The sequence below is a fragment of the Clinocottus analis genome, unplaced genomic scaffold (assembly GCF_023055335.1).
Source record: "Clinocottus analis isolate CAN_PGR_092001 unplaced genomic scaffold, fCliAna1.0.p SCAF_11, whole genome shotgun sequence".
Lineage (NCBI taxonomy): Eukaryota > Metazoa > Chordata > Actinopteri > Perciformes > Cottidae > Clinocottus > Clinocottus analis.
The window spans coordinates 16,243,684-16,261,099 of NW_027175832.1; the positions used below are offsets into that span (position 1 = coordinate 16,243,684).

The window sequence follows — 17,416 nt, forward strand, 5'->3', positions numbered from 1 at the left end:
CTAATTCACAATGTATGTTTTAAAAGAACAACTGTTAATACTGTAAATACTAACGTGCAAATACTGGCGTTACCGAAACACCTGTACTGTACATTAGTAGCTTAGGTAATTTCTAAATAAGAAGCACTTAAAAAGCCCAGTCACAAATGTAATTTCTAATGCAATTTTATTTCAAAATGCCTTTAAATAATTAACACACAATAAATAAAGTTTGGTACATGAATTCATTTCAATAGATCATAAATAACATATGTGGGGGGAAAAAAAGACAGCAAATATCTTCAGACTTAAATAAATATATCAAGCAAGATTTTCAGTGTATCAACATCATACATAACAGATTAGACATACATCTTTAACAATTGATTTTGTCTTCATACAGAACAATACATTACTTTGGTCACAAAATAAAGCTTTGATGCATTAAAGGGAAGGTTTCAGATTTCAAAAGGCCAAGCATTCTCCCACATCAATGTTTCTTTCTCATGCGTAGCAGGTTTTGAAAAGTTGCCAGCAACCTCACATTAGCATTCGCTTAATATGCCCATTTATTTTAATATGAGCACTCTCTCTTACAAATACACACTATTCCAAACACGAAGCCCACCCTTTAAATGCATGTATTATACAGTTCGTAAAAGAACACTGTACTGATCAAAACGATCCCTTAAAGTCGAATATTCCCTTTCCAATTGTGAACAGGAATTCTGTTTGTCTATCCACCTGGGTTACTTTGTGCAAAATTCTGATGGAAAGATTAAAACAATTGAAAGTACAAGGTGTCCATTCAAGTATTTCATCACACCGACGCTTTTTGTAAAAAGTTATAATTCTCTGCAATTGTAGCTGTAAACTACGGCTAATCAAGAGAAACAGGCACAAAAAAAATCTGTTTTAAAACATGCATTGACGTCCATGGAAGATTAACTTTTGCTCTACATGCTTGTCTAAAGTTAGAGGAGTTTGCTAAAATGAAGATGTCTAAAGCCAGTCGATAAGCTGCAAGGACAAAGCTACGTTCTTCTGTCAGATTATTCTGAGAGAACTTTCCATATGTTCCCAATGAAAATCAATTTTGAAATGAGAAATACCTTTATAGTTCAAGTTTTTAAACATGTAAGTTCAGTATTTCTGTTCACATCAAACAAAAATACACAGAAGGAAGGATCAACTCAAAAACAGAGATAAATGGAATATTTTAAGTCAACTAAAAACTTGTTTCGGTGTTACCTGTATGTGTGTATGTATACGGTATATGTGTGTGCAATGTAAATGATATGTACCTACACTCTTGATACAGTTTATGGTGTGGGGCCTCACTTGTTCTTCTCTTCAAGTCCACTCTCTGCTCTCAGAGCCTGGCTGCTGGCTGAGATGAAGCTGATCCAGTGTTTGAGGTCTTCAGGAAAGGCCGGACAGTCGATCTGCACACAAACACAAAATTACCAGACAAAAACCAGCACAATAAAAGGCACAGTCCAGAGCTGAAACTATTAGTCAATAGACAGACATTTCATTTGCAACAAGTTTGATTGTTTTACATTTTTTGATAAGCAGAAAAAGCAAAACATGTCTGGGTTCCAGCTGCCCAAAATGGGAGGATTTGATGTTTTTCTCTGTCTTGTGTGATAGGAAAATGAATACCTTTAGATTTCTGACTATTGGTCCCATATATCATAACATAATATTTAAGGATTAACCCTGGGTACGATGAGTGATGGACAATTTCACTTCTTAGACACATTAACAGTAGAGCTGAAACACTAATATTGATCTACTTAATTGATCAATCAATTGATTGAAAAATAGCTGGTAACTAAAACAAAAATTACAAATATTTTCTAGGTCCATCTTTGGAATTTCGCAGATATGCTGTTTTTGATTGTTTTTTTTTGTGGAAAACTGACAATTTCAGTATTTTGATACAACTGATCAAAATTGTCATTGGTTGCAACCTCATTACAGTCACAAGAATACTTGTGTCTCCTTCCTGCTATTCCTCACCTTCCTTTTGCAGACAAACTCGAGAATGCTTTCTGGGGTGCAGTGCACCACATTCTGCCTGCAGAGCATGACCGCAGAGACGAAACCATCTCGCTTGGACACAAAGCGCTGCTCCACGTAAAACGCCTTCTCGTCCCATCCCACTATTTTGGTCCGAATCTCAAAAGCCTCACGGAAAGCCAGGGAGCGTCGGTACCGGATGGTAGATGCACCTACCACCATTCTGGCCCCCAGTTTGCGGGAGGCCATAAAGAGGCCATTTCGCATGTAATGGTGAAAGCGGGCAAAGTCACACTCCCTTAGATATCGGGAGTTGTTCATGTGGCCCATGTAGTCCAAATCATGGAGAAGGACTGTGCCATCAATGCTTTGCTCAGCCAGCATGTCCCATATTCTGGGTTGGAACCACGCCTGGACAAACACCTGCACGCCTCGTAGGAAGTACCATACATCCAGACTGCAGAAGAGCAGGAGGAGGGCACTCAGCACCAGCAGCAACATCTCTCTGGAACAGTCAAAATAAGATATGATATTCCTTTATTGATCACCCAGGGGGACAGAAATAGTACAGATACTTAAATAAGAATCTAATAACATAAACAAAATACACAGAAGTATTTAGTGTAGAACTGTAACGTAAAGTGACGTGGTGTAGTAGTGTACAGGGTCAGCAAGTTGATGTTAATAGAGTACGTCGATCTGATGACACTATTAATGGAGATGTCATGCTCATTACCAGGTTCATTGTGTATTTTGGGTTTTGTATTTTTATATTAACATAATATAGTATACTTTGGTAAAGTAAGATAGTGTATGGGATATTATATATATATATATATATATATATATATATATATATATATATATATAGAGAGAGAGAGAGAGAGAGAGAGAGAGAGAGAGAGAGAGAGAGAGAGAGAGAGAGAGAGAGAGAGAGAGAGAAATGTAGGCCGAACATAACATAATATATGGCTTAATACAGCAGTGTATCATAGGATAGAGTTCAAAAGAATTTAAATACATTATAAGTATACAGCAATTCCACCGTTGAGGAATCCGCGTTTTCTAAATTCATGACTACAATATTTAACGTTTAACAAATGCACCTTTGACCTCATCAATGTCAGTGCAGATGTGTGGAAAAACAAGAGGTCAGTGCTTTTTTTGTATACACCTCGGCTAAATGTTACAGCTGCAAATACGGAAGCATCACATTCTCACAATCACCGACTTCCCCCTTTACAGCTCGTTTCAAAAGGAACGAGGCGCAACCTGCTGTGACAGCCAAATATGTTAGCTTAGCTGCTAGCTAACAGCAGTAGGTGGCCTTGCAGAAGAGAGACCAAACTCTTTGACACGTGAAGACGCCATTTCCTTTTTAAAGTTGTCTCCCCGTGGAAATTTAAACGATATCCACATATACGGTCAACTACTTTGTTATGGCTGTACAACTCACCGTGCGTCCAGAAGAGAGTGCTACCATCGGATGCGTTACAACTTAAAAGAAACCGGTAGAATGAATGAACACAACTTCCGGGTGTGACGACACTTGAATTTTCTTCTTCTTCTTTGAGGGTTAAAGCGAGCGTATCTCGTGGTGCATTACTGCCATCTTGTGGAGAACGATCTCAAATCCATTTCTTTTTAAAATATCTATAATATTGGGCAAGTTTGTACGCCAATAAAAATAGTAAAGGCATTAGATGTGCATTAGTATTTCAAAATTAGTTTTATTGTTGACATAGTAAACACATATTCACTTTATACAATTCTAGTACTTCATTATTGAAAGAGTGATTTCAGCTTCTCCAAACAAGCTGGTGTGCTAGTTATTCCAGTTTTGACAAGTACTGGCGTCAAAGTAAAGCTTATATTCAGATGTGTAGGCACAAGTGTGTTTAAGTCAAGCCACTTTGAACGAAAGACACCTGTTCTTTTTAATCCTGAGCTTGTAAATTAGTTGTCATACTCAAAGCCCATTGTAGAGCCGTTTAAGAAATGTCTTATTTGTTCTTCTCGTCTAGTCCACTCTCAGCTCTGAGAGCCTGGCTGCTGGCAGAGATGAAGTCGACCCAGTGCTGAAGGTCCTCTGGGAACTCCGGGCACTCCACCTGCAAGGAACACACAATAACTCCGTCTCCTTCAATATTTAAAAAAAGTGTGCAATTGGCATGCGTGTTAATCATTCGTTCCTTACCTTCCGCTTGCACAGGTGCTGCATGATCTTATCTGGGCTGCTGCGTACAACACTCTGCTTGCAGTACATGACGGCGCACACCAAACCGTCTTTCGTTGACACAAATCTTTGCTCGAGGTAAAAAGCTTTGTCATCCCAGGTGACGATGTGACTCCGTAGCTCGTACCCCTCTCCAATACACAAAGCCCTGCGGTAGCGGATGGTGGTGGCCCCCACTACCATTGAAGCTTTGAGCGCCCGCAACGCTTTGAACACCCCATTGCGCATGTAGAGGGAGAAGCGGGCAAAGTCACACTCTCGGAGGTAACGAGCATTGTTCATGTGGCACATGTCAATGTCATGGGGAGTGACCCGGCCCATTTGGATCTGCTCCGCTGTGACGTCCCTGATCGGAGGCTGGAACCATGCCCGAAGGATCACAGTAGCTGCCCGGAGGAAGTACCACACATCCAGAGTACAGAAGAGAGCCAGCAAGGCAGTGAGCACCCACAGCACCCACCACATCTCTCTGGAGAAAGGGAACAAGCAGAGGAAAGCTGTGGGTTAATCTGATGTGTAGCGGTAACTATAAAGCCCAGCTAGAACAGATGTAAGATAGTTATGGTGCTTGAGAAGAAATCTAGAGGTAGAAGTGAAAGGTAATTATTTACTGCATCATGTCGTTACCTTTTCATGAAAGAAAATGACAAAGTAAAACCTTTAATGTTAGTTCATATACATGTCCAATTTGCATTGCTGCATGTTTTAGCTTTTATTAACAGTCTTTCCAGGAAAAAAAATGCACATCTCAGTCATGAGAGAAATTAATGTCATTTTTTATACATTTCAAATTGAATCTGAATTTTATTCTAGGTTGTGTTCTATGATATAATATTCAGATTGGCTCAGAAGCACAAATTGCAAATAGTGAGTCTCTACTAGAGACCTGTGATTGATGTTTATAGTGACACATATTTTCACCTTTTTTTGAGGGCTTGTACATTTCATTGAATGTATCTGACGGAAGTGAGAGTACAGTGTTTATCAAAATATGCAATATCTGCGCTAGTTTTAAATCGGTTGAATCCAGGATGAGGTGACATGACACTTGTGGCCCATTCTGTAGCTACTGTAAGCTTTACTGGCCAAGTATGCGTTCGCATACAAGGAATTTAGACCGTTTCTCTAAAAAATAGACAGGATTGTTATGTACACTGTGAAAATAGGTGTACATTAAAATAGAATACGGATGTATATATAAAAAGCACCAATAACCAAGACTAAAATAAAACAAATAAAAATGTTACAGACAACAGATCCAGTGAGTTTGAGCAGGACTCGTTTCAGACTCCTCAGGATTACTGTGAACTGGTTCTGCAGGAATGTCAGGTGGCTCAACTTCGGCGCGATTAGTTGAGTAAACGAAAAGATTTCCACATTTTAAAAGAATGTTACTGATAGCGATCCTCACCACTAAATGTGTTGTAACCAAGGCTTGTGATAACTGACGCTAAATTAAACCAGTCATACTAATAAACTAGGAAAATCAGTGCCAAGACACAAGCACTGGTGTACACGAAAACACTGCAGTTCGTCTAGTTAGTTAGCTTGGTTAACCTTGCTAGTTAGTTAGCTACTGCAGTCTGCGAGTAATACTTTGTCAGAAATGTCAGTCACAGGACTTTAAATCGACATTAATGTCCAAACATTTCGTGATTAAATTAAAGCGGACAAAGAAAGCTGGAAGGTCTGAATTAAAAACAGCCTGTTGAGGTCGAATCTGTAGTTTCAGTCCAACTTTACGTCTGTTATGTTCCCCGTAACGTCACAGTGGAGCTACTGGGGAGTTTAAGGAGAAATCCGATATCCACGAGGACTTACCTGCTGTCTTCTTCCTGCTGTATTCACTCAGATCTGCCGAGTCGGCAGCATTCAACCCAGCAGTGTGTAAAACGGCAGTTGCTGCACACGATTCTTACTTCCGGATACAGATTTCAAAATAAAAGCACACCTGATTTTACAAATGGGATCAAGCCGAATACGATATATATTGAAATGAATCAGTTTGAAACTATTAACGACAATTAATCGTCGTTCCTGCGGGCTTACACTGCATTTTACTTTTTTTAAATTCAAGAAAATATATTTGAACCCATGAAGCCATAGCATGGCCAGTTCAGGGCCGTATAAAGAACGTAAGGGCTCCAAAACAATATGTACTGTGTGCTTTTTTAGTTTTAATACTAATAATGTACATGATAGCAATTTACCCAAGTAAGTCTCAAACTGGACATAAAATCCTTAGACTGAAGAGTCTTGGTGAACCACTTGTCCCATTTCAAATCTTCTAATTAATATACATCTTTCAACCTTTACTTTCATTTTGTGACAGTGTTCTGCTTTTTGTGTGTCATACATGATCTAGCCATCTAAATAATGTAGATTTGCATGTGACAAGAGTTCATAATCTTTAATTATCACAAGCAAATAAAACTGAATTAAATATAAAAAAAAGGAAAATAGAAATCATTCAAAGTTGACATCCATTTTTGCTGAGAATCATTTTAAAGAGGATATTCACCTTTAATAGGTTTTGCTTCAAAGAGAGACATATTAGTTGTTCCTTTCACTTATACAAATCCAGCTTCAGTGTGCCAGCATAGAAATGGCACATGTGCGTGTGACACTTGATAACATCACCTTCAACATGGATTACTTAAAATACACACAAATGCTTTTCTTTAAGTTGTCAAATCTTTTTTTCTTTCGCCTTCAACGACTAAGACATGCAATCAATTTGTACTTTGATTCACTATATTAAACATATTTACAACATATTTAAATGACAAAACAGTGAGAAAGGAAATAACACAGCATGCAAAAGAACATTGAAAAATTAAAACAATAACAATTAAGCATCCCAATAGAGAAAACAAATAAAAATCTATCAGGGTTCAAAAAGGTTGAAGTGTTGGGAACTAATGGAAATTAAATCAAAATAACCAGCTCTGACTATTCCCAACTGACAGAACAAATAACATATGAATATAAAAATCACAAAGGAACACTGGAGCAATGAAGGATTCAGAGTTGCTTGTTGATTTTTTTAAGCTGTAACGTCAAACTGAATTTGACGAGAACGATGATCCATCACCATTTTCTTCATGGCCTGGTCTGCTTTGATGTCACTCATTTCAAGCTCGTGTTCTGGGCCGGCGGTCGGATCGTACTGGCGTCTGTAAAAGAATGTACAGTCTACTATAAAAATATATGGCACTGGAGCTGATGAGACCTTTTGCGTTGAAAAGCCATTGAAAGAAGGATTCACATGAAACTGTTTCTACACAGATATCAGTCATTTAAGTAACCATACAGGCAACTCATTTTGAATAAATTAACTCACTGCTTCAGGTGTTCCTCAATGGCTTTGCGTTCATACACAGTACCATACACCGTTTTCACAGGATCCACAAACATCTTCTTGGTCAGTGGACAGATCAGGTGTGCGGGTATAAACTGTGGCACCGGCCCCACCAATGTCTTCAAAGAAAAAACAAAGAAAAAAAGACAATTTAAAACAGTACGTTGATGTAATCTGTAAAAAACGAGCGGTATATATTCTTCTGTGTGAAAGACATAAAACAAGGCGATATCTTTTACTTTCTCCATGTCATCCAGTGACTTTCCTGCAGTTTCCGCTGTATGTTTCTCGGCTTCTCGTTCATACGTCTCACGGCTCGTTAGGTATTCCTCAGCCAAGATGCTTGAAAACCGAATATGTACAAAACATTTTTCAACACACGTTGTCTAAAAATACAAGCATTTACCGTTTGTTCAACACAGTTTTTTTCTATTCAACCATGTGACGAAAAAAGAAAAAAACTGCACAATAATGGCAGAACGGTTTAGAAAAGATACTGTACCGAATTACATTTCATTGTACTGCTGAGGCTGGTTTTGTTCATTGATTTCCATTTCCACCATGTAGAACGACACAGGGCAGCAGCAACAGTCATTAGCATCAAACTATAATTATGGTGTCATTTGTATCATGAATATCTAACAACTGTTTTGTATCATTAGTTGGGGTAAAGTGACATGCATTATCTAAATATAGCGGAGGACATATTGACTACAAAAGAACTAAATCACTCATCTAAGCACTTCGGACTTTAGCTGTGAATTACTCAATAATTCCCTCTTCACGTTGTCAAAGTATGTCAACAAATAAAACAATCATGAGGTCAAAGATGTCCCTCCATCAAAATAAATGATGCTGTATTTGAGTCCAAAACCTCTTGTGCATAAGAAACATCAGGTGAAAGGAGCTTTGGTGCCTATAATTACTTGGTTATGATGAATGTGCATATACAATGTACCTGTCCAGTGGATCATCAGGCTCAGGGATGATGAGGAGTCCGTATACAGCTTCTAGGATCTCTTTCATGGTGATGTGGGCATTGTAGTTGCGGTCAAATATGTTGTGGCAGATGCGGCCCACACTGTTGACATTGCAGTGGTACACCTGTCAGTGTTTTAAGAAAAAGATACACTTCCAACAGATAACATTGCCATCATTAACGATAATGATGCAACGTCCGTCTACATCTCACAAATTACTTTTCAGTCATTTGTATTTTGGCAGGATACGTGTGTGACAAAGCGGACCGTTGGAGGCTTGGCTGGGTAGTCGGGGCCAAACTGGCAGTACAGCTCAAACACGCCTTTCTTATACGGTGTGTCAGGGGGGCCTTGCATCAGAATTCTCCAGAACGCTGAACATATTAGAAAAAGCTTATATTGGTACATTGTATATTATTAGAAGTATTTAAAAACTAGATTTATTTGAATGAACAAGTGTACCTGAAGTTGGGCACACAGTAAATTATTCTGTCATGTGCCATGGAGAAGAAGAAAAATGCATGGCTTTGAAATGAGAACATGCCACTTACTAAAGTCTGACTCTGATGGAAAGACTCTGAAGAAAGGATGCGGGTTACAATGCAGACTCTTCAGCTCCTCCAGGACACGTTTGTCATCCCCGCAACACCCACTCGACTCCCGAATCTTCTTTTTTAGAGCACTATTTAGAAAGATTATCGATGCCTCAAATGGGAACAGTGATTGGAACAGTGATTTTCTCCAAACAAAGTATGACATCAGGTTAAAACAAGAGTACATCTGCAGAGAGATACAACAACCTTACTTGATCAGGTTTATAATGAGCCTCGATGGAACTGCTGCTTCTTTCACTCACCTTGCTGTTGCTGTCACTTTGGCGTTCATCTGGCTTGGCAAGGACGTCTCTGGGCATTCATCGTACCCATGAGTCTCGAAGAAGCGTAACAAAGTACTCTATAAAATGACAGCAACAAATTAATTAGCACATCAGGACGGCAATTTAGAAGAGATTGTCTGAGTTAAACAGTAATGTGTTATATTGCACATCACTTACAACAGAAGGGTGGACAATGATCAACAATAACAAACCTGTGTGATGGAAGTCGGGTCAAGTTGTTCCTTGAGTTTCCTCTGCTCCAAAGACAGAACCGTCTCAATCTCAAAGAGCTTCAGACCCTCTTTGGTTGTCTGCGGTTTGAAACAGCAACCACCTGGAAGCAATATGATGTCATGGAAATAGATATGTACTCTACACTAAACAATCCTCTAGTCTATTAGTCTCTCTACCTCACATCCAAACATGTTATTTAGTTACAATAGAGTTTACTTCTTATAAAGTAGTTTACTAGAACACTGAAGGCTAATTAGGACGTTGTAAAACATACATGCCGAAATGTGCTTTCTGCAGTTCTTTGACAGACGTCAACTGTCAGGTGACTGTCTGGCATTAAGGGCCACCCAGATCTTTCTCTTAGCTTAGGCAGCCAAGAATTGCAATTTAAACTCTTGGTATACAAGCTGAAATATTGTACCGACAACAAGAGATATATGCTTGAGCCTTCTGGTGTTAAATACCTTGAAACTTACCATAAAAATGCAAAAAGGTAAATGAGACATAACAGTCAACATCCTTACACAAGACTACACTGATGAGTTGGATGAGAGTGCTTGAATTTGCAGAATGTTTGAGGGCATACACTATATATAGAATTAGTTTTGTTCCACTTTTTGATGCATGCATTTAGTAACTACATCACAGGGATGTTAATTCAGGAAACAGTCTTTCAAAGATGCCAAACCTGTTGCATTGCTGATTCCATGCAGCATATTGTTCTCCACATTGCCGAGGAGGATAGAGTCCACAATGACGTTAGATTTAAGCAGTCTGACTGTCACAGCGTCTGGCTCTATGGAGGATCTATTGAAAGAATTGAGGTTTTCACAATCTCTAGCATGACATTTTGAATTCAAATGTAAATAAGGTACTATAACTAATTCAAACAGAGAAGGAAATGTACCCAGAATCATTTCCATCGGTGAGACATATTATGCGAAGTCTGCAATCTGGGAACCTCGTCTGGACCTTTTCCAGCTCCAAAGCCCCTCGCCGCAGGGCGTCGTACAGCAGAGTACAGCCACTTGCCTCCATGTTGCGTATGTGTTCCTGGAAATGTTAAAAAAAAGTATAGTACTGCATTACACTGACGTAAATCATCAAGCACAAAGTCTAAGACAGGAGTGATACACTGACTTCACCTTGAACGTTTCCAGATTTTCAGTAAACGTGTAGAGAATTTTCACCAGGGAGTCGAACTTCACCAGGCCGATGACATGATAAAAATCATAAGCCATGGTCCTCGTGGCGAAGTTGTCAAAGAGCTCTTTCACAACGTTGATCTTCTTCATTTCTGAACCCAAATAGCACTCCTCTTCCATGGAGGAGCTTGTGTCTATCAGCACCTAAACGGTAATTCACGTCAACAACAATCAAATTGTTAATGTGTTCCCCAGGCAGTCCCCACAGACAAAGTTGTACCAGAATGGCCTCTTTTGGAGTCCTGGTGGTGACAAATGTTCGGTCATCGCGATGGTCACCAGTCCTGTGTCAAATGTTAAAAACTTTGTCTTAATCGTCGTGACTTTTACAAAGATTCATAAAATAAATAAAAAGAAAATACATCAGCATTCATGCTCAGGCTATTAGCGCACTGCATCACAATCCATACAGTTTATTGCCTCCGCTCTCACCAGTTTGTGTGCTGCTGTACTAAAATGGACTAATATGTAGCTTTTAGAGGGATTTATTGGCAGAAATTGATAATATTCATAGCTATGTCTCCATTAATGGATAATCAACTGAAACTAAAGAATAGTCTGGTTTTCGTGAGCATAGAATGAGTCCTTTATATTCTGTCTTTTCTATAGTAGCCCAGTATCTTGTCCTAGTACACTTCAATATGGGGTTTGAGGAGCCGGGGATCAAACCTACGATCTTCTGATAAGAGGACGAGCTGCTTTATCTCACAACACAGCAGCGCTTTGGACACTGTAAGGGACTTACCTGGCAGCCAACACATTGACATCCACTACTTTGTCTTTGCCATCCAAACAATCATGAACTCTGATCATATCCGGGGATCCTTTGTCTTTATGCAAACTTACACCAATGTTGTCTTAAAAAAAAAAGAGAAAAAAAAGGAACAAAATGTAAATGAAACCAGTTACATTACAAAGCTTTTCACAAACATGTGGTACTAAATATCAAAAGCAACATAGAAACCTTAATTTAAGAAATGTAAAATACTGTTAATAATAATGTTTTATAGAGTACCTTTACTCAGAAGAACAAGGCGTGCGTTACAATGTCCGAGCTCCTTCAGGTGTAGCGGTGGGGTCAGATTCAGGCATTGATTGCCCGGAGATTTTAATTCTTCCATCATACTTTCAAAAGTCTTCTCCATGTTTACCTGAAAGCTGCCACAAAAAAAAAAGGTTGGAAAAAAACAAGACTCAAGTTTAACAGAAAAAAATGCATATCATTGAAGTACTTTTAAGAATAATACAACTTTAATGATACATACTTTTGACTTGTTGTCTTGTCTCGGGCAATCCAAAGAGGATATGTTCTGATGCACGGAGGCAAACTGAGCAAGATCTTTTCAACGTCACCGTCTCTCTGTATTGATGTCTCTCGCAAAACCTCTTCAATGCAATTTGGAATTTTCTCTCCATCTAAACAAATGATACACACACACACACTTTTATTCAAATTCACTGATAAAACCAATACAGTCCTGAAATAAAATGGAGTGCAAGTAGTTTGTATATATAGTAAATATAATACGGCTTCCATACAGCTGGGACAATCATGCCATGTGCAAATATAACAGTTTGATGTTTTGCACAAATTAAAGTCGCTAGCTCGCTAGCTCACTGCAGCTGCTTTGTTTATCGTTTCGTACTGTTAAAAAAGGGATCAGCTCATAAATAAAAAGGCAAAAGAATGTTCATATCTTGCAGTGGTAACCATATTTCTGTAGCTGCTTCCTAATAAAACAAAAAAGGTACGATGTGCTGCTATCTGCTTTTTCTAAATTGACCTATGCATCTTTATTAGATATATTCTATAAAGTGTGTGTGTTGAACACATTTGTTTTTGGTGTTACCTTTGATTTTCTGTAGAACGTATGCTCGTTCAAAGGCTCCAGGTACTCCAGGTACTTTGACTGGTTCAGAGAAGCGGCTGCCATCTTCAGCCGTGAGAGAGATTGGTGCGTAGCTCTCATTGTCTGCTGCCTGGTTCTGTCAAAATAAGGCACAGCGATGGTTACTTAAGTGGTCAAACATCTAAGATGGCTCACCTTTTAGTTCAAGTTAATGACAACTTCCACAAAAATGTGTTAAGCGATATTAATACTCACACATAACACGGGCAATTAGATACTCATACCTTTGCTTCTGATAGGAGATGAGCCCAGCAGTACAGTGAATTCTCAAAGACGTCCAGGTCCTCAATGACTTTCTCCCCTTGCGGCGTTCCACGTTGAGGCAAAAGCTCTCTGAAGAGCATGTACAAGCCTTCAAAGACTGCAATCTAAGTACATCAGGAAAAAAAAGGGTACTGGTGAACGGACACTTCACTGTGTTAGGATTCAGTTCCTCCAAATAACAGGAAAATACCTTCACGAAACCAAAGCGATCATTTGAACGTATTTCCTTGGAGCCGTCGGCTGCTGTTACCAATACAATGAAAGTAAATGGATATTTGTTTTTTAGAAGCCTGTTCCTACATGGATCCACACGCACACACACAAAATGTTTGCACAGCACTAGTTATTAAAAGTAGCCAATCCTAGAGATGTAATGCAGCTGAGAACACCAATTTTGAAAAAAGTGCAAAGCTTTGGATATTTGAAGGCAGAATATTGTTCATGTTGTTTACCTTCTGATTCCTAGTTAGCGCTTCATTCCTACGGAGTAACTGATGCAAACTTTGGGCGAGAGGGTTGCATCCAGTCAGTTTTCTTATGTAGGAAATCAGTTTCTTCAGTTGCTCTGTCGCATAAGATTTGTTCTAGAAGAAGAAAAATGTAATGAAATGCTTTTCAAAGCAGTATACAAGGTTATCCAAATAGGATAAAGATTATGTACTATAACATATAACTTACAACAGCATAAAGTGAAGACAAGAACAAACTGATTCCCTTCTGGGTTTGTTGGACTGAAGGCACACAATCATTAATGAAGAACGTCTCATCGTATGAAGTCTTGTCAGAAAAGGTGGACAAAGAGAAGTTAACCGTCGACCCTACGGAGATCCCACAACTTTGCAGTGTGTCACCACCATAATGTTGACCTCTGCAAATAAAGTAAAGCACAGGAAATCTGACTGTTTAGACAAAGAGGGTCACAGTCCAAAGGATCCCTACTTGGTGTGGTATTTCTGAGTTACTTGTATTGAAGGACATGCGTTGGGATTCCACTTTCATTTGCCAGCTTGAGTCTCAGATTGGTTATGGTGTCACTTGCCAAGTTCACAGTCACCTCATAGTCTCCCTTAAAAAAAAATATTAAAACAGTTTTAAAAAGAGTAGATTTGTTTGAAAGAAATACTTTCTACTTTTATATTGTCCTTGATTAAAAAACTGTTTTAATAGTTAATCCCCAGAATGTCAGCAGAAAATATGGTCAGTGAATTTCCATTTCGAAAGCAATAAAGCAATCATATTCGGTTTGTGCAATAATATCAATATACTTTATCAGTTGTTAATATCATCATTAGTTTCATCATGACCTTTACTTTCAAAAAGCACCTTAAGCATGACGTGGCATCGAACCACATCGTCTCCAGGGGTTTCTCGAACCTCTCCTTTTGGTATTTGAGGAGCCTGTTTCAGGTTTTCCTTTGGTGTAAAGATGGCATAAATTACAGATCCATTTTGAATATGTCTGTCTTTCAGAGACCCTGTACGAAGAGACATGTTTTGTAAAACAATGTTCAGAGTTTCCTGAGGAAAACACATAGCAGAAAAAAAAGAAAGACATATGCTAAGTACAGGTACATATCGATGTATTGCAGAAGGAATAATCTACACATATGAGAAAAAAAGCAGTATAGAACATTGGATGCAATACCTTAATTGATTACAAGTTAGTTCAAAGATTCAAGATTTTAAAGGTTGGTACTAAGGTGTACTCACACGTGTTGAAGAAGGGATCATCTGTCAAAGGCATCCCATCAACTGTGTAGAGACAGACTCCTTTGGAATGACCAACACTTTCAAGATGGCCAATCCTCAACATCAGATCCTCAACCGTGTTCACAGCTGGATCCAGATCTATAATTCACAGTGATCACTTGCATAATTATCACTTTTTATTTCCAACAAAGTTAGTCAGTGGCGGACGTAAAGTCATGCCATGATGATAAGAAATGGAATATAAAAGAACTTATGTTTCTCATACCCTTAATATGTATTGGTTGAGGACATTTGGGGTACGTGTACTGCAGAGTAAACAACTCCAACGACTTTTGCACGGGCTGAACATGATGCTCCTGAGCGCCGACTCTTCGAATGAAGTTTTTCATTGAAGAAAAACGATTCTTCTCCACATGACTTAAACCTGTGACAAATATATTTGATTGATTAAGTACACAATACTAACTGCTATCTAACAAAACTAAGACACAAATAACACTCCAAAAAACTACAATACCTTGTATATCCATACATCTGACAGTGTCAGCAGTTACAATAAAAAAAAACAACAGATAACATGTTTTACAAAAGATGACCAAGGTCACAAATTAAAATATACAATTTTGATGGCACTCTATAAGTTTCCATGCCTTTATTAATAAAGTTGAGGTTCATCTCACCAATGTTGTTCAGATCTTCATCCGTTATGCCATCCAGGAAATCTCTTACATCTTTTACGCCCAAATGGACAAAATGATTGTAGGAAGATTCCAGCCTGAACTGCTCAAGTATGTTGAATATTGCATCCATCTAGAAAGAAAAAAAAGACATCAAAACACTTTATCTACCAGGATGGAATGAGTGCTAGAATATTATACTCAAGTGTACTTGAGCACACTGGAGTATAAAATCTCCCCCCCCCCCCCCCCCTCACACACACACACACTTAAGCGAAATGCTGTGGTAAAATGACTAGCAACACAATATAGCAACTACATTGCTAGCCTTCATGTCTGTTCGGATCAGATAGCTAGGTTAAATAACTAATCACAAAGCAGCAGCAGGACCTCGGAGAAACCTTCTCTCAGCATGCCAACCACCATGCTGACAGAAGTCCTCCACTTCATTTGATGACTGCCGACATTTAAAGTCGTGAAATCCTCCTCACATAAGTTCATTGTAACCACTCTCCAACTTTTTTTTTTTTTACCATCTGTCGTCCAAACTGTTACAAGAGAAAACAGTCAAAAACAGCAGAAAGTCCTCACACACCTTCCAGACGGTCGCCGGTCGGAAATCACCAGCAGACTCCGCCATCGTGACTTTTACCAATTAGCCGCTCCCAGCTTGCACCTGTTCCCCACGGCGGCCTCGACGTGGGTGTGTCCGAATTACGTCACCGCCTCTTTGCGTGCTGGTGCGGTAATCTCCACGTGTACATTAACCTGATTGCGCAAGGCATCTTAACTAATTAGTTTTCAAATGTTTCTCTTTTGTTTGACAGTTGTGATTCAATAGATCCATACACGTTTGGCCCAACAAAACTCATTGGCTGGGAAATATGTTGTTGTTGTTGTTGATGTAAAGTAAATCCCAGGCTCCTCCCTCTATAAAATCTGGCCACCTTACAGCCAGCAGCTTCAGACAAGAGGAAAAAACAAAGCTCTTCTCCGCTTGATGCAGCTGCTGATCCGGCTTGTTTCTTGTGGTTTTATTGTGACACGATTTAGGAAGTATACAATGCTTGTGTTTTAAAAAAAATGGCTTACTTTCGGTCTTAAACAATTATAAGTAGGCTTCACATGAGAACCACGACTTCGGTACAGTACAATATATAAATGTAATTGGTTACTTCCATAGTTGAGCACTCACACTACATACGCAGTGAATAATAGAAAACAAGATGACGTCATTATTAAAGTAGTAGTAGCAGAAGTAACATAAACAGTGTGTCAACAGCAGCTAGGCACCTCAGCCTTTTGAAGAAAATACACAGATTATCTAATGAGTCTCGTCGAATTTAATCCATTGCAAAACAGAGAAAAGGAAGGGAACAATCAAAACTTACCCTTTCGTGTACGAGAGATCGTCTGAAACTGTTGTTTGTGTTCGGTATCTAGTCAATGGAGGTGTGGTTTGAAGAAAACGAAACTTATGAAAACACAGACACAACAACACCAACTATTTCGTAATCTGTTGGCGAGTTTGGCCATATGAAATCCGAGTAGGACACATGTTGTTGAACCTACCTTTTACAATCACAGCATGTGTATTATTTTCAGGATATTGAGTTTCTCTGAGCTGCTATCAATCATTTGGCATATGAGGGGCTTTTACATGAAAACCAGTGCAAATGATGTATATTTTTGGCCTGCATGTCCACATGTTTTAATACATATGTGTATTCTAATAAAGAGGGAAGAGCCAGTGTTAATCAATTGCTTTAAAACTCCTAATTGGTGTGCTGTCATAAACCACCAGTAAACGGTGTCAAAGTGTTTCAATTTGAAGCTTAAATACAGCCATTAAAATAATACACTTTCACGCTTTCAGTAACATAGGCTCTGTGAATCTAAAGCAGCTGAATGTAATTGAGCTATCGTTATTAATTATATGTGTAAGGACCATAGATAGA

The 17,416-nt window shown here is 38.8% G+C and overlaps 3 protein-coding genes across 5 annotated transcripts; all 3 read right to left on the minus strand.

Annotated features, from left to right (window-relative positions):
* Positions 1 to 192: 192 nt before the first annotated feature.
* Positions 193 to 3,549, minus strand: si:ch73-52e5.2 (protein THEM6). The gene is made up of 3 exons (XM_068602929.1): positions 3,461 to 3,549; positions 2,005 to 2,509; positions 193 to 1,424 (listed from the first exon to the last, which is right to left on the minus strand). The coding sequence occupies exons 2-3, from the start codon at positions 2,503 to 2,505 to the stop codon at positions 1,317 to 1,319; spliced, it is 609 nt and encodes a 202-aa protein (XP_068459030.1). The 5' UTR covers positions 2,506 to 2,509; positions 3,461 to 3,549; the 3' UTR covers positions 193 to 1,316.
* Positions 3,550 to 3,746: 197 nt separating this feature from the next.
* Positions 3,747 to 6,153, minus strand: LOC137782117 (protein THEM6-like). The gene is made up of 3 exons (XM_068571233.1): positions 6,062 to 6,153; positions 4,202 to 4,709; positions 3,747 to 4,115 (listed from the first exon to the last, which is right to left on the minus strand). Exons 2-3 carry the CDS (start codon positions 4,703 to 4,705, stop codon positions 4,008 to 4,010), a joined length of 612 nt encoding a protein of 203 aa, XP_068427334.1. The 5' UTR covers positions 4,706 to 4,709; positions 6,062 to 6,153; the 3' UTR covers positions 3,747 to 4,007.
* A 585-nt stretch (positions 6,154 to 6,738) lies between these two features.
* LOC137782369 (uncharacterized) lies at positions 6,739 to 16,892 on the minus strand. Of its 3 annotated transcripts, XM_068571633.1 has the most exons (25): positions 16,054 to 16,892; positions 15,462 to 15,591; positions 15,047 to 15,205; positions 14,782 to 14,919; positions 14,395 to 14,546; positions 14,034 to 14,137; positions 13,750 to 13,939; positions 13,524 to 13,655; positions 13,032 to 13,175; positions 12,748 to 12,883; positions 12,163 to 12,313; positions 11,913 to 12,055; positions 11,643 to 11,754; positions 11,118 to 11,181; positions 10,838 to 11,041; positions 10,600 to 10,745; positions 10,381 to 10,499; positions 9,671 to 9,792; positions 9,438 to 9,535; positions 9,133 to 9,263; positions 8,831 to 8,955; positions 8,560 to 8,705; positions 7,841 to 7,943; positions 7,584 to 7,720; positions 6,739 to 7,416 (listed from the first exon to the last, which is right to left on the minus strand). In XM_068571633.1, the coding sequence occupies exons 1-25, from the start codon at positions 16,096 to 16,098 to the stop codon at positions 7,287 to 7,289; spliced, it is 3,261 nt and encodes a 1,086-aa protein (XP_068427734.1). In that variant the 5' UTR covers positions 16,099 to 16,892; the 3' UTR covers positions 6,739 to 7,286. The 3 variants fall into 3 exon arrangements, with proteins under 3 accessions (XP_068427734.1, XP_068427736.1, XP_068427735.1); XM_068571635.1 differs by lacking the exons at positions 15,462 to 15,591; positions 16,054 to 16,892 and having other exon boundaries at positions 14,395 to 14,484; positions 15,047 to 15,184; XM_068571634.1 differs by lacking the exons at positions 15,462 to 15,591; positions 16,054 to 16,892 and having other exon boundaries at positions 14,395 to 14,589; positions 15,047 to 15,184.
* Between the last annotated feature and the right edge of the window lie 524 nt (positions 16,893 to 17,416).

Coding starts and splice junctions, on each gene's coding strand:
- LOC137782117 (XM_068571233.1), bottom strand. CDS start 4,705: ATGTGGTGGGTGCTGTGGGTGCTCACTGCCTTGCTGGCTCTCTTCTGT. Junction 4,116..4,201: donor AGCACCTGTGCAAGCGGAAG/GTAAGGAACGAA, acceptor TGTTCCTTGCAG/GTGGAGTGCCCGGAGTTCCC.
- LOC137782369 (XM_068571633.1), bottom strand. CDS start 16,098: ATGGCGGAGTCTGCTGGTGATTTCCGACCGGCGACCGTCTGGAAG. Junction 12,056..12,162: donor GACAAGACAACAAGTCAAAA/GTATGTATCATT, acceptor TTTTTGTGGCAG/CTTTCAGGTAAACATGGAGA. Junction 7,944..8,559: donor CCTGATGATCCACTGGACAG/GTACATTGTATA, acceptor TCGGTTTTCAAG/CATCTTGGCTGAGGAATACC.
- si:ch73-52e5.2 (XM_068602929.1), bottom strand. CDS start 2,505: ATGTTGCTGCTGGTGCTGAGTGCCCTCCTCCTGCTCTTCTGCAGTCTG. Junction 1,425..2,004: donor AGTTTGTCTGCAAAAGGAAG/GTGAGGAATAGC, acceptor GTTTGTGTGCAG/ATCGACTGTCCGGCCTTTCC.